At 45.3% G+C, this 16561-nt stretch overlaps 1 protein-coding gene across 1 annotated transcript; it reads right to left on the bottom strand.

Annotated features, from left to right (window-relative positions):
* Positions 1 to 1418: 1418 nt before the first annotated feature.
* On the bottom strand, positions 1419 to 8673 carry LOC142803254 (uncharacterized). Its single transcript, XM_075888374.1, has 3 exons — positions 8526 to 8673; positions 7676 to 7845; positions 1419 to 1667 (listed from the first exon to the last, which is right to left on the bottom strand). The coding sequence occupies exons 1-3, from the start codon at positions 8602 to 8604 to the stop codon at positions 1560 to 1562; spliced, it is 357 nt and encodes a 118-aa protein (XP_075744489.1). The 5' UTR covers positions 8605 to 8673; the 3' UTR covers positions 1419 to 1559.
* Between the last annotated feature and the right edge of the window lie 7888 nt (positions 8674 to 16561).

Here is a 16561-nt window from a genome sequence, read left to right on the forward strand (position 1 = left end):
GACGCTTTCACGAGAAAAGTGATAACAATGTCAGATGCGCATATATTCTTGTGGTCACGTGTTTGCGTGCTGTTAAAAATTCAAGCGAAGTCACCTTCAAAACAAATCGGCCCGCAAGCCTTATTTATTTATTTATTTATTTATCTCTTCATTTATTCATTTATTTATCCGATGGAGGCGGAAATGTGGTAGGCCCGCGTGCTCAGATTTTGGTACGTGTTAAAAAACCCCAGGTGGTCGAAATTTCCGGAGCCCTCCGTTACGGCGTCTCTTATAATCTTATGGTGGTTTTGTGACGTTAAACCCCACATATCAATCAATCGTCAATCATTTATTTATTTACTTATTTGAATATACTGCAGTCCAAGTTCAGGGCTATAGCGAGAGTGGATTAGTAGTACAGGACGAAAGCAACCTAGAAAAAGCAGTGTAAAACTAAAATCAATTAGAGCAATACGCAAGAAAACAACAATCTGCATATTACAAACAAGAACTGACATATGTTCTAAGTGGTTAGTAGCGGCATCAATGAAATCTTTTAATGTTAGTGAGCGCAGTCTTCCCGGTCCTCGGTAGGGGATTGCAAAGCTCTATAGCACGCAAAAAAAAAAAACTAAATCTGAATGCGTTTGTGTGAGCAAATATAGGCTTTATGTTTACGTTGTGGGAGCTGCGGGCGGAAATTTCCTTGATAGATTCTATGTTGTTACCGCCAAGGATGACTGTAGAAGAGTTAATAACCGCATATCATAATTTTAAAAATTCAGTTAGGTAACGAGAATGCAATGACGCAATGCTTAGCGATTGTAGGGCCTCTGATGGTAAGACGTTTTGACTTTAGTTACGGCATATGAAACTGATTGCTTTACGTTGGACGCTGTGAAGTATCTTGAGGTCACTTTGTTTGAGAGCGCACCAAACCAAAAGTGAAGATTCTAAAATAGGCCGAATCAACGTTTTATACAAAAGTAGCTTGGTATCGTGGGGCATGTATGCCGTATGAACTAAATCTGTTCTGCGGACGATCGAGCTCTGTCTAGATTAAAAAAAAACACCTACGGGTTATAAGTTCAATGGAACAGAAAAAATAAGTTGAACAGAAAACGTTGTTGTACACGTGAACGTTTGCTGTGGCTACTATGGCAACTGTTGCACACGGGATATTGCACTTCCGGTTCTTGCTGCAACACATCACGGAGCCCGTCAGGTGAAATTCAGGAGAGGTCATCATCGAGGACCGAACGAAATCTCAACAGTGGCAAAGCATACACATTTGATGCGTTTTATGTTGAAATTCGTCGACTAATGGTATCGAAAGGCAAGCTGCGCACCACAATATTCGTTGTCTAAATCAAATACACGAGGAATAAAATGTATGGAAAGAGTTCGTTCAGTCGAAATAGGTGCACAGAGAGAAGAGATGTTTCCAAAAGCTTTAGTGCTTCAACAGCGCCTTGTTCTCGAGAACTTCCCGTAACAAATAAGATTAACGCATAAGCGTTATCGGAAGCACAATTCATCGCAGACACACCATGTCCACAGTATCGCGTAGAGGCGTGTCATTGCGCGGCCGTCTGCCCGCCTAGGAAGCCAGCCCTCTCCGCCACGTTGACGGAGACGATGACCATGCTCATCACCACGATTTTGGGGAAAAGACCGAGTAGGAGCTGTGGGAGAAAAGAACATGATAATGCTGCATTTTTCATTGTATGTATATAAATATGGAATCCCCATGAGTGATACTGTAAGAGAGTGATGTCGACAAGCAATATATATATATATATATATATATATATATATATATATATATATATATATATATATATAGAGAGAGAGAGAGAGAGAGAGAGAGAGGCTTGGTGCTTGATACAACAGTTGCGGTACAACTCAAATAAACGCAAAGGAATTATCAGTTCAGTTCAGCTTCTCAATAGAGTAATAAAAATGAACCGCTGTAAAAAGTACTTTTCTTTAATTATGCAGTTCCAGTCAGGACCAACACACGGGGAAGAGTGCATATTTAACTGAGCTAACCTGGTCATATTCACGTATTTAAAGTGCGTAGTATACGCGCGAAGATATTTAGTGAGTAGCTTGGTATAAAATAGTACTTGAAGTATTATTTTACCTCATTACAAGCTTAGGGACGTGTAGGCGCTCAAAATACTGCATCTTAAAAATATCAACTTCTCATTGTAGCGAACCGTAAATAATTGAAAATTGAAAAGTCTTAGAAATTGGCGCTTTTAGAGAATATGATCGATTACAGTGAATTGACTATCGCTGCGACTGGCCCTCGGAGAACAGGGATGTTCACGAAGATATATTATGGGTGAGTTCCTGGCAGTTTGTGTAGTTATTAATTACTATCACAAAAGGTGAACGGCAGGAAGCTCATCTAGCCCCGCCGCGGTGGTCTAGTGGCTAAGGTACTCGGCTGTTGACCCGCAGGTCGCGGGATCGAATCCCGGCCGCGGCGGCTGCATTTCCGATGAAGGCGGAATTGTTGTAGGCCCGTGTGCTCAGATTTGGGCGCACGTTAAAGAACCCCAGGTGGTCAAAATTTCCGGAGCCCTCCACTAGGGCGTCTCTCATAATCATATGGTGGTTTTGGAACGTTAAACCCCACATATCAATCAATCAATCTGCAGAATTTCGTATCCCTCTTGAACTTTTTCTCCCCCGCTGCTGCCAAAGTAAGAGTGTAGATGCCCAGTACTCAGATGTCAGCTGAACTCACAAAGTTTTTCAAAGATGCCCGGCAAGAAATGCGTGACATGCGAAGCGCTATCGGAAAAAAAAAACACAGGAAGGAATTCAAAGATGTAAAACAGTGTATCGACTTTTTCAGTACTCAGTTTTATGCAACGGTGACACGCTGTTCAGCAATTAAAAAAAAACGCTTCTCTAAAAACGCAGAACATTGCTTTGAGAGCTGAGTGTCGAGATCTTAGGCAGCAAATGGCTGGTTTGGAAGAGGGTGACAACCCAAGAGCAGTACTCAATGAAAAAAAAAACGTTGAAATAAAAATTTCTCGTTTGTAAAAAGGAACAACCTTTCTGCAGTTTTGGGGAAGATCGGTAGTCTTGTAGGTGGACCCGTGTGTGACAGCAATGTCGATGTCTGTCACCATGTATCACGACAGGATGGCGGATGCCTGAATGTCATCATCGAGTTTCGTTCGCATATACGAAGCGAGATGGGTTCATTGGAAAAGCGTGGAAAAGGCGCATATCTGCCACTGATCTGGTTAACTTCAGTCACACTTCTGTTTTCATAAATGAACACTTGTGCCCAACGCTAACGAAGCTCCTCGGACAAGCTGTACCGTGAGAGAAAGAAATGCAGTAGAAGTATTCGTGTAGACACGGGAGGGTAAACTTTTCGCGCGGAGAAGTGAGAACTCCCGTGTACTTCACATATCAGTCATTCAAGGCCTTGACGAAATGGAGTGGTCTTATTTGTCAATCAGGCGTCTCCCCTTTTGCGGCCCTCAACATGACCGATACACTATATTCACACCTAGTGACGTTAGCAAAATATTTTATGCTAAGAGAAATAAATGTACGTCTTTCGTACATTTAAAAATGCAATCGACATGCAATAAGAATGATCCTTTTTTGGTAACCCATTCAAAAGAGGGTAGTCTAAGTTTTTCTTATCTACCCTTTCGGACTACCCTATATTGGTTTTGAATTTGACGTAGAAGTGTTGTGCGAAACGTGATCATCGTAACGAGGATGTATTGCAAATATCTGGTCATGTTACACATTACCTTATCCGACGCGATAAAAGACAAGGCGGCGTTCTATTGCTAAGAGTAACCTGCGCCGTTCAGTGCTGTAAGATCTTACTCATACTACTATACTAACTTTCAAATCTCTACTTTTCAGCATGGTCGTATAGAATTCTTTCCGTGGATGTGCCGATCATACTTCTTATTGTTTCTAATAGACATGCATCTTATCTTTAAAGCACATGGTGACGTGGGCTCGAACTGTTGTAGATTCGTTAGTCAATTCTATTATTCTTGAATGTTTATTGTGCAGATGTTTGGTTTGATATGCATATTTGTTTATTATGTTTGTTTAGGATGAGAGTCGAGACGATACGGTGGTGGTGAGGCCGTGCCGTGGTCGCAGCTTTTATTTGGGCGAGAGCATAGCGAAGCGCTATCGGCTACAGCGTCCAGCCAGGTTCAGAAGCTAAGCCGTCCTAAATTCCTCGTGGCTTGCGCATCACGCGCCATGCGGCTTGCTTCTTTTTCAGCGTGGTAGGCTGGCCAAATCTAGCATGGCACTGCATGGTTAAGGTATGTAGAGACGATGTTCAAACTTTGTATGTGAATCAATTTTGATATTTCAGATGCAAGTATTTCTTTAATCATTTTTATTACATTGCGTTTCTTAAATTTTTCCCGAAGGCTGCAGAAACACGTTTCTTTGGATTGAATTATGTGGAGTCATGTCTTTTAGGCACATAGTTTTTTTCTGCGAACATGAACCTGTTTATGCGTTGTACCATTGATATTACTCTTCTACTGCTTGTTGCCAAAAAAAAAAAGGGGGGGGGGAGACACAGATCCAATCAAGCCATTATGTGGCTTTTTGGCTGTGTTCCTGTAATCTGTACCAATTATAGATGCAAAATAAAGTTTAAGTTCAGAGATGTCACAGTGAAGGACTCTGAAAATTTTGACCATCTGGTGTTCTTCAACGCGCAGATACATCGAACAGTCCACGGGCATCTACTACTTCGCCTTCACATAAATGCGACCGCCACGTCCGGGATCAAACCTTCGAACTTCGGGTCAGCAGCTGAGCATTGTATGTATGAGTCAATAGGCCTCTGTGGCACGTGACTTTTGACTTTATCTAGTAGCAGGTTAAAGTTGTGCTTTACCATGATATTTTGAAATCCCCGCGCAAATGATATAGTTGAAAAACGACTGACTTCTACCCGTATTTCTAGGAGGAGTCCAAATAGAGGCAAACAATGAGTATATGTGTCGTTGTACTTGTGTATAGAAGTAGTTTCATGTTTACAAGCGTGCCGCTGTTGGCCCACTAATTCACGTACATAAACAACATTTTCGATTCACTCATGGAGAGACCCTGGCGTTCATTCCGTGCTGCAAATTTAGTACGTTGATTTAAGGAATCGCGAGAAGTTGTTAAAAATTGAAACAAAACGTTAATATATTCTAAGAAGATGGTATATGTAGCGGTGCGAATTTTACTTTCCTTCTGGCTTAAAAATTAACAAGCCTTGAGTGTTTGCTTCCGCCCGGAAAGAATGCCGTGAGACTCAAGTGCCGAATCAGTCGTATAGGCAAAGAAATATATTAGTTGTGCACTGATAAATAATAATAATAATAATAATAATAATAATAATAATAATAATAATAATAATAATAATAATAATAATAATAATAATAATAATAATAATAATAATAATATATTAATAATAATAATAATAATAATAATAATAATAATAATAATAATAATAATAATAATAATAATAATAATAATAATAATAATAATAATAATAATAATATTAACAACAATAATAATAATACCAGCTGTCCGGAAATATTTAAAATCCGATGCGTTTCAACGTGCCCTTACACCGCACAATACACGGGCCTTTGGCATTTCACCTCCATGGAAGCGCTGATAATGCACCGGAAAAAGGAGACAGTGCTTTTTGTATATTTATATTAGGCAAATACATTTAAAAACACTTCGTGCCTAATTGTCAAGTGCGTAGCCTATGCGATAGACTGTGGCATTGGTTGGTCGGGGTTCCAGTGCTACAGGGTCAAAAGATTATTTTTAATGAGGCCTTTCGAGGAAAAGGATCATCATCATCATCATCATCATCATCATCATCATCATCATCATCATCATCATCATCATCATCATCATCGTCGTCGTAATCATCATCATAGTCATCATCATCATCATCATCATCAGCCTGACTACGTCCACTGCAGGACAAAGGCCTCTCTCATGTTCCGCCAGTTAACCCAATACTGTGCTTGCTGCTGTCAATTTATACCCGCAAACTTCTTAATCTCATCTGTCCACCTAACCTTCTGTCTCCCCCTAACCCTCTTGCCTTCTCTGGGAATCTAGTTAGTTACCCTTAATGACCAGCGGTTATCCTGTCTACGCGCTACATGCCCGGCCCATGTCCATTTCCTCTTCTTGATTTCAACTATGATATTTTTAACCCCCGTTTGTTCCCTAATCCACTCTGCTCTTTTCTTGTCTCGTAAGGTTACACCTATCATTTTACTTTCCATTGCTCGTGGCGTTGTCCTCAATTTAGGCTGAATCCTCTTTGTAAGTCTCCAGGTTTCTGCTCCGTAGCTAAGTACCGGCAAGATACAGCTGTTATATACCTTCCTCTTGAAGGATAGTGGCAATCTACCTGTCATAATGAGTGCTTGCCGAATGTGCTCCACCCCATTCTTATTCTTCTAGTTGCTTCAGTCTCGTGATTCGGCTCCGCGGTTATTACCTGCCCTAAGTAGACATAGTGTTTTACAACTTGAAGTGGACTATTACATATCTCGAAGCGCTGCTACATTCCGAGGTTGTTGTGCATTACTTTTGTTTTCTGCCGATTAATTTTAACACCCACCTTTTCGTTCTCCTTGTCTAACTTCGTAATCATGAGTTGCAATTCATCCCCTGAGTTACTCAGGAATGCAATGTCATCGGTGAAGCGCACTCTCAATTGATTCTTATCTCCAACTGTTCCCATCCTAGGCCTTTGAAAACCTCCTGTAAGCATGCGGTAAATAGCATTGGGCAGATTGTATCCCCCTGCCTTACACCCTTCTTGATTGGTATTCTGTTGCTTTCTTTATGAAGCAAGCAACAGAATACCAATATAAGAAGAAAAACGGTAACGCGATGTTACTTCGCGAGTTGTGCTTGATAATTGTTACTGAGCGACACCGGACTTCCGGGACGCCCACGCGCATGCAGGCGGGTTTGTTACAGACAAGTCCCTACAGCCGTTTTTTAACTTATCCATCACAATATGCGTCGCACATTGCACTTTTATCGCACCCGAACTAACCGGGATACACTTGCTCGGTTAACATTGGCTTCATTGCCAAGCTGCGGAAAGTAGCTATTTGCATCATAGGCAGTGCTTATTCTTTACTTAGGCAATATCTCACAGACCCACAGAGCGATATAGCGTTGATGGAGCACGGGGTATAATTTATAACATATTGTGGTTGTTACGTAGGAGGATTCATAAACTTTTTACGATGCGAAAAGTTCTCATGTTACTGAAGAATTAATATGTAAGAAAAACCAAAACAATACAACACTGAAAAATAAATCCGCACCTCAAAAAAGTGAGATGTACAGTATGGCAGTAAGTATTGCATAAAATTTGTGTAAAACTTGCAGCATGTAATACTTTCGCACCATTATGCATCACATCATAATCACACGTGTGTGCCATCGCAGTGAGAACGAAAGCGTAACTAGATTGAAAGCAGCCATATGGTAGCTTTATTAAAGTCTGGCCCCATTGCGATCGAATAAGCTCCCCGTAACGCGGGCAATCAAGTTAGCGTGCCAACAGGGCGAATCCAGTAAAGGTCGACGTACTCTCTGCTATAGTATACTAGGTAGCATGTTGCGGTACCTTGAGTCCCAGAGCGAGCAGCGGGATTAAGTAGACGGGCATCAGGATGTCCAGGTGCGAAAGGCTCCGGCACTCCTGGTAGTCGTCGAGCGCAGTGCTGAAGGAACGAAGCGAGTACACCGAAGAAAGTCGATGAGGTGATTCGGTACGAGGCGGCACATCAACGCCTCCTGCAATAAGGTGCGGTCCTGGTCATAAGTTGCCCCGCCGCAGTGGTCTAGTGGCTAAGCTACTCGGCTGCTGACCCGCAGGTTGCGGGTTCGAATCCCGGCTACGGTGGTTGCATTTCCGATGAAGGCGGAAATGTTGTAGGCCCATGTGCTCAGATTTGGGTGCACGTTAAAGAACACCAGGTGGTCGAAATTTCCGGAGCCCTCCACTACGGCGTCTCTCATAATCATATGGTGGTTTTGGGACGTTAAACCACACATATCAATCAATCAATCAATCAATCAATCAATCAATCAATCAATCAATCAATCAATCAATCAATCAATCAATCAATCGATCAATCAATTAATTAATTAATCAATCAATCAATCAATCGACCAATCAATCAATCAATCAATCATCTGCTCAGAAGTTGACTAGCCACACATGAATAGAAATTCATGATAGTAGCCTGTGAATTTTTCACCCCTTTCCCTGTACATACATACAAAGCCTTGTGAGCAGTTCTTGAATGCTTATCTCGATTATTTGCATTGGGATGCTCAGATACAACAAAAAAGTTCTTGAAAAAAATTGGAGACGGAGCTCTCCGTCATACGTCGCGCCTTCTTCCTGTCTTTTCTCGCTCTCTTTGAGAATAATAAGAAACTCGCATGTGAGTGACGGTGGGCGACCTTACCTTCCTGAGCCCCCTCCTCTTGACTTTGGTTCACCTTGGGGTCAACGTTGAACATTTCGGCCAAACGGGCCCAGGACATCGACCTGGCGCAGAGAAATACGTGGCTGAAGGGAATAGCACGAGACCACGAGCGCTGTTGTTCGTTGTCTTCTTCGAACATCTGGCCTGCAAGCATGTGCGAGACAACAATCCCGACAGTGGGAGAATTTAGCGCCGCCACATCCTGCAATGTAGACACTAGTACATCGGTGTTTAAAAAAAATGCTATTGATTCCAGTACTTTGAAGGAAAGTGGTGGCGCTGAATATTTTGAAATTCTGTCATGCCATGAATTGGTGAATCTGGCGCGGCGAAGGATATGATAGAGTATAGGCCCATTGAAGCCTATACTGAACGAAACGGGTTGGTGGGAATAAGAATAGGCGTTAGTATGGCGTTAATTTGAATAGGAATGTGGCAGCTATTCAAAAAACTTCTCAAACTCTGTTGATGATAAAAACACACAGAAAACTATAGTACCTACAACAATAGTAAATATAAAATTTGCATTGGCAACATTGCTGTCAGAAACGCAAATAACTAGACACAAACAAAAAAGGATATGTAATGCAAGTAACAAAAAACCAATTATGAAGTAATTGAGATCTCTCACTTTCTTATTTTCCTGATTTCTCGTGAGATAGTGAAATCCGATGGCTTTCGCCTTAGAGTCGCCTTAGTCGAAAGGCATTTCTGACAGGCAACTATAGAGCTGGAATTGAAGCAGGGATCACTGATAGTGGCGTCCCATCAGGCTTTTTGACTGCAGTTCTCCAACACAAGGCATCGCCAGAGCATGTGTGTCAAACAGGTTTACCTCTCCACAGTGAGAATGTGACGGATCCATCTCCATACGCATCATAATCAGGAGGCTTCTGTAGACATGAACCCACTGGGACCATCATGAGCGTATTACACTGTAGTTTTGTAAGTCAATGAGGGTGAAAGAAAATCGTCTTATACCACAGTAGTGTGAAATAATCTCATGAAAGGTAACTAGTGGATGGCCGAAAGCAGCTGTTTTTTTTGACGATAGTCTTTCTTAGGGACCTTCGACGCACATATTTTGGTCTGTCTGTACATTTGTCTGTTTGTCCACTCTTAACACCACCGGGTATTTGAAACGGTTGACCCCATCCGCAGCGCCCACCAAAGTTGCTCAAGATTCAGCGTTCATACTTGTGCAATTGTCAATTAAAAATCACTCACTGCGCATGTCTGGGACACCATAACAAAACGTATATTTTCTGCATGTGCGTCGTTTACTAGAAAAGGCATACTTAAGTAATTTTAAGGACCGTAGCGCTTATCATGCTGCGCTTACCATGCAACCCTTGCACGAAAAGGCGAGTGTTTCCAACGCTTTGCTAAGTGGTGGCTCTCTAAGTGGTGGCTTGGAAAACGAAGTGCGTGGCTCTGGGACAGGCACGCCCGTCTCAGAGCCACGCACTTCGTTTTCCAAGAAAACTGCATGATGGCACTCATGTCTCACGTGTGGCATCACTTGTTGCGCTCGGTCGTTTCCACTGCGCGCTCGAGGCACTCTATCGCAGCGCCTCCAGAATACCATTCACCAATTTTCTTGCACAGAACATCAAATTAATGTTTTGTTCCCTCTCTCCACACGCACGACTGTCGTATTTCGACGACATTTGCAGATTGCATGCAGATACGGGGCCAATGTTTTTCATTGGAAACGATCGGTAGATATGATTGTTTAGACAAGATATGCCCGCAGTTAGGCATACCAAACAGAAAATTTTTATTGACCGTAGTTGCCAACATAGAGTCCTGCGCAATTGCATGCCTCAATTCAATTGTCTGTAAACATTAATTTTTCATCAAATAAAGATCGAAAAAGTGGGGAGAGACCCCTCAAGGACACCCGTGACAGCACGAACACATATATACGTTTTTATTGCAGTATAAATAATATGAACTCTCTCGGCTGGATTTTGTCGCCGGCGTCGGCGTCACTCGCCGTATATGTATACGTATCTATACATATTGCCACAGTTATACAGTCGCAGAAGACGCGTGCAGCAATTAGCATTCGTAAAATCGGCCACACAAGTGGCAAGAAAACCGCGCCATAGAACGCCGTCCCGAACGCGCCACGATGTCTATGCCACGAGACCGGCACGAGACGCAAGGGGTTAAGAAGAAGAGACCGACGAAGTTCGAGAAAGCGAGCAAGGGACATTTTTGGCCGACCATTCTGTTTAGAGTTTATGGGCACAATTTTGCCCTAAATAAATAGTTTTTATAGTTCCAGACGTTGTATTTATTGGTAAAATTCTGGTGAAGGTGCGGGGTACTTTGCGCCTGTGGCATTTTCTGCATGATCTGACATAGTGCTGTACTGAATCCAGCAATTTTGGCCAGTAATATCTCTGGCGGATTCTAGTTAAAAGTCCTACTGAGGCCCAAGTGACCTGTCGATGAGTGATTATGACACGCTTCTAAAATTGCCGCTCGCAGTGACGATGGTATCAGAAGTAGGAACGTTTCACTGGTGTGTTCGAAGTTTCTCGTGTAGAGAACGTTGTTGCGGAAGACATAGGAACGTAGTCCACGGACGAAAACTCGCGGTATACATTGACTTGCTGCCCCTCTAAGTATTGAATGAGCAGAAGCAATTCTGGGTCCATTCGCTGATCACGAGCTATCTCCGACACATTCACAGCTCCAAAAAATGTGGAATCTTCTCCATGCTGAGGAGACGAGGTCTGGACTAGTGCCCGTGACAAGCAATCCACGTCATTGTGCTTGTGGCCGGAGTTGTAGACTACGGTGATGTCATAATCCTGTAGACGCAGGCTCCATATAGCAAGTCTTCCGGATGGGTTGTTAAGGTTCGCAAGCCAATGCGATCAATGATGGTCACTGATTGCTCGGAATGGTCAACCGTATGAATATGAACGGAACTTACCAATGGCCCATATAACTGCGAGACATTCCTGCGAGACATACTCGGCTTTCGAGAGAGTTCGGCTAACTTTTTTTGCCCATTCTGCCATTGAACATGAATAGCATCAAGGCCAACGTTGCTGGAATGCGTATGAATGTTTGTTTTGGGATCTTCATCAAAATGAACAAGTATGGGAGGTGACTGCAAATGCCGTCGTAACTCAGAGAAGGCGTCTTCTTGCTCTTGCGGCCAGGTGAATGGTACACCTTCCTTCGTAAGCCGAGTCAGGGGTTCCGCCACCTTGGAAAAGTTTTTGACTAAGCGCCTATAGTAAGCACAAAGCCCCAGGAAACGTCAGTCAGTCAAGAACTTTAATATATGGTCCTGAGGAGTTTAAGCCACCAGGGTGCCCACGTGGGACATCCTAGCAGCCGCTACCGTAGGCGACGCCCGAGTCGGGGCGGGAACGTGGTGGCGTTCCGCCAGTTCTTGGGCCCTCTGGACTGCCTTAAGTTGGTTTCGGAGATTGGGGCTCCTGAGTGCCTCCTCCCAGTCGGACTCACTGGTGAGAGGTCCCTGAGGTAACGCGGGACATTGCCAGAGCATGTGCGCGAGTGAACAGTACACTTCTGTGCAATCTGGGCACTGTGAATTTATGTCTGAGTTATAATGGCTGAGTCGGCCCCGTGATGGGTACGATCTCGTTTGTAACATTCTAAAGGCTACTTCTTGCGCGCGTTCTAGTTTTGAATGGGGTAAAGGGTATCGGCTTCTGTTGTGTCGGTAGTGGGAGGTAATTTCATGGAAGGTGAGTAGTGGGTCATTAAACTGCACGTCTGGGCCCAGCTCTTCGGTGGCTGATTGATCGTCACGGCGGGTCAGTTCTCGTGCTCGATCATGAGCCATTTCGTTGAGGTTGGGTTGTTGTGGGTGAACGTCTTTGCCCATGTGGGCAGGGAACCAAGAGAGGTAGTGCGAGCCCGTATATTTCCGTGTTTGTAAAATGCGGGCTGCTTCTGGAGCGATGTTGCCGGTTTCGTAAGCCCGAATGGCGGCGCGAGAGTCTGTGAAGACATTAGTGAGTGAGGGGTCGGTCATCGCTAAAGCTATAGCAACTTGTTCGGCTATGGCGCTTGTTGATAGCCTAACCGAGGCGGCTGAGCGTAGGGCTCCGTCGCCATCTACTACCGCGAGTGCGAAAGAGGAGGAGTTACCGTATTGCGCTGCGTCGACGAATGCGGTAGAGTTGCGATTCGCGGCGGTACGGTTTAGGATCGCGCGAGCGCGGGCCAGCCGTCTGCCTTCGTTGTGTTGTGGGTGGACATTTCGCGGAAATGGGGTTACCATGTAAGTAGCTCGGACAACTCTGGGGAGGGTTACTGCGCGTTCAAGGCAGGGGTGTGGGGACATGCCGGCCTCGCTTAGAAGTCGGCGGCCTGCCTTGGAGGAGGAGAGGCGGATCACTTGGGCCGTGGTCTGGGCCTCGATCACTTCATCGATGCCGTTGTGCATGCCTAGTTGGTCGAGACGGGAAGTGCTCGTGTTTTGAGGCAAACCAAGGACTTGTTTAATGCTTTTGCGCATGAGTGTGTTTAGTTTCGTCTTTTCTACCTTCGTCCAGTTGTGGGCAGAGGCGACGTAATTGATGTGACTCATTAGGAACGCGTGGTATATGCGCAGAAGGTTGGCCTCTCCAAGGCCTCGTCTACGACCCGAGACTCGCTGAATGAGTCGGAGCATGTTCTCTGTTTTTGCTGTGATATGTTTAATTGTTCTTGCATGACAGCCAGTGGCCTCGACGAGGAGGCCGAGAATGCGTATGGAGTCCACTCGGGGTATTCGCTGCCCATCTTTGGCGTGTAGCGCTATGGGTAGATCACCTAAGGGTGTTAAGTTACGAACGCCTTGGCGAGATTGCCGGTACAGTAGCAACTCTGATTTTGTGGGCGACAAACGAAGTCCAGTGTTTTTTAAGTAGGCTTCTGTGGTATCGAGAGCAGTTTGAAGGGCTTGCTCCAACTCCGCCAATGAGCCTCCTGGGCACCAGATGGTGATGTCATCTGCGTATATAGCATGGTTTATGTTTGGGATGTCGCGGAGTTTGTCAGATAGTCCCTTCATTACTATGTTAAAAAGGAGTGGAGAAATGACTGCCCCTTGTGGTGTCCCGTTGGAACCTAATGTGTAAGTATCGGATGTAAGTTGCGATAAATGCAGCTGAGCTGTTCGATTTTGCAGAAAAGAACGAATGTACGCCTGGAATCTTTTACCGAGACCAAGGCTGGCAATGGATTCCAGTATAAAGCGGTGTGAGACGCTGTCGAATGCTTTAGTGAGGTCTAGGGCGAGAATGCCACGAACATCTCTCGTTTTTGAGTCGAAGATCTGTTTCTTTAGTAATAGCATGACGTCTTGTGTTGAAAGGTGCGGACGGAACCCGACCATGTTGAACGGAAAGAGTTCGTGATCCTCTATGTAGCGCGATACACGATTTAGGATGACATGTTCAGCTGCTTTTCCTATGCATGAGGTTAGGGAAATCGGGCGTAGATTGTCAAAGTTGAGTGGTTTACCTGGCTTTGAGAGAAGGATTACCGTGGCCGTGCGCCATTGTTCAGGTACCTGGCCAGTTTCCCACATGTAATTAATGTCTTTTGTGAGTAGTGTGATGGCTTGGTCGTCTAAATTTCGCAACAGGCGGTTGGTTACCTTGTCAGGACCGGGGGCTGATCTGCTGTTGAGGTTGTGTAATGCCTCCCGAATTTCTGACTCCGTGAAGGGTTCGTCGAGTTCGGGTATCGTTTCGCATTCTATTTCTGGGTAGTCGGTGGGTTGTGCTGTGTTTAAGGGGAGGTGACGTTTGGAGATTTCTTCAAGAAAGGATGAGTTTGTTCCTCCCATCTTTTTGTGCGAGTGTAGGAGCCGGTCTATGGCATGACTCTGGTTGTTTTTTGTTTCGCAGTCGTCCAGCATGTATTTTAGGAGGTTCCATTTACCCCCAGTTCGCATGCGGCCGTCGACCGCCGAGCAGAGTTCATGCCATTGGAGTCGTGTGAGCTCCGTGCAATATTTGGCAATGTCTTGGTTCAGTATTGATAGACGTTTTCGTAAGCGTCTGTTTAGTCGTTGTGTTTTCCAGCGCGCGAGTATTGACGCTTTTGCCTCGAGCAAATGTGCGAGGTGTGGGTCCATTCTCGGGACCTCGAGTTCTGTTTGTATTGTTTTCGTTGTTTTGGCTATGTCTTCCTGAAGTGAGGTGAGTAGTTCGATGAATGTGTTGTATTCCTTTGTGTTGTTTTTGCGGAGGGTGCGGAAGGCATCCCAGTCCGTCAGCGTGAATGTACGGGGTGGGGCTGATGCGTTGGGTAGTTCGGTTCGTATGATGAAGTGATCGCTGCCCAGATTTTCCTGCGTATTGGTCCAGGTGTGGCCTGTGACGTTACGGGTAAATACCAAGTCCGGCGTAGTGTCGCGTTGTACCGATGTTCCAAGTCTCGTAGGGAATCGGTGATCTGTGATGAGTGTGAGGGACAAGTCGTCAATTGCTCGCGTGAGGTTAGTGCCTTTAGCCGTTGCCTGGGGGTAACCCCATGACGGGTGGGGGGCATTGAAGTCGCCTGCTATAACAAGCGGAGAGTTTCGCGCGAGCGTTGTGGCTTTAGTTAAGAGCGCGTGGAAGGACTGTCTGTAGTCTGACGGGGAGCTGTAAACGTTAAGGATAAAAACGCTTTGTTTTAAAAAACGGTTTGGTACGAGTTCGACGAGTATCGCTTCCAGGCGGCTGCGGGTGGGTAATACCTCATGTACTATGTGAGCAAATTTCTTGCTAATCAGCGTGGCTATACCTCTCTTGGTATCCCCTCGTTGTGAGATGGGGTGGTAACCCGATAATGTGAGAGTATCACAAAGGGTCTCCTGCAGTAATATTACATGAGGCTTCTTGGGTTGCGCTTTAATGTACTGCAGCAGTGGGGTTTTACGGGTCGCGAAGCTAGCGCAATTCCACTGCCAAATTTCTAACGTGTTTTGGGTTGTGGAAGCCATGATGATTACATTGAATTTGGTGGCCCAGGCAGATTTGCCGTAGGATCCACAGAAACTACTGTTCTGGCTTTGGTTTTAGCTTTTATGGTGGCTTTTTGCTCTAGTGCTTCCACCCGGCGTGACAGCGTGTCGATGTTATCGTGGTTTTCTCGCGTGAGACGTAAGATTTCGTTTAGAGTGTCTTCTGGTGAGTCGCTGTCATTCGTGTCCGCTTCGCGGAGTGGTGGGGCTCTGCGTTTAGGTTTGCTAACATCTACAGTGGATGAGGGGGGATCTTTAGGAGCTGTGAGAGTTTGTATTTGGTGCCTCGCCTCATTTAGTTGTGTGGTGAGCTGTTGTATGGTTGCCCGAAGACCTGCTAGTTCTTCTCGTAGAGTTGTAACTACCTCGCTTTCATGCTCTGGCAATGAGGGCCGCGTTACCTTTGTGACTGGCGGCGTGCTCCGTAGCGGTGGTTTCTTCCCTTGGACTCGGTCCGCCCATGTCAGCTCAGCCTGGCGAGATGGGGAGTGTCTCCTGGAGCGGGAGTGGCTGCGCTGGGCACTGCGACGTCTCGCTGTCGGTGTGAGGGAGCGGCTTCGCCTGGATGTCGCATAGGTGCTCGAGGTGGCGCTGGAATCGCGGGAGCTGGCTCCACTCGATCCTCGGGAGCGGCTACGACCGCGTCGACGGCGTCGGCGTCGTCGTTGGCGTACGATGTACGGAACTTGAAATTTACGTTTACAGTCCTTATCGGCAGTGGGGTGTGGTCCACCGCAGAGGGTGCAGTGGGGCTTACATTGGTGGTTTTCGGGTGGGGTTTTGAGTCCGCACTTTCGGCACCACGTTGTGTTAGGATTAGGGCAAACGTCTGCACGATGGCCGAGGCTGCCGCAGTTGTAACAAACTTCCGTGTGTCTGCGGAAAAGCGTGCATCGAACTATGCTCGCCCCGCAGTATACATAATTGGGAACTTGCATTCCTTGGAACAGGATGGTGACGGCTGTGGTGTTCTTGATGCGTTTCACCTCCAGGGCACTCGGGTTGCGCTTTGTGACGATCA

This window comes from Rhipicephalus microplus, chromosome 3 (assembly GCF_043290135.1).
Source record: "Rhipicephalus microplus isolate Deutch F79 chromosome 3, USDA_Rmic, whole genome shotgun sequence".
In the NCBI taxonomy this organism is placed as follows: domain Eukaryota; kingdom Metazoa; phylum Arthropoda; class Arachnida; order Ixodida; family Ixodidae; genus Rhipicephalus; species Rhipicephalus microplus.

Bases quoted from the DNA above. Each gene is read 5' to 3' on its own strand.
- LOC142803254 (XM_075888374.1), bottom strand. From the start codon at position 8,604: ATGTCCTGGGCCCGTTTGGCCGAAATGTTCAACGTTGACCCCAAGGTG. The intron at 7,846-8,525 runs GTAAGGTCGCCC...ACCTTATTGCAG, and splicing joins AGAGGAGGGGGCTCAGGAAG to GAGGCGTTGATGTGCCGCCT. The intron at 1,668-7,675 runs GTACCGCAACAT...TTTCTCCCACAG, and splicing joins TGCTCGCTCTGGGACTCAAG to CTCCTACTCGGTCTTTTCCC.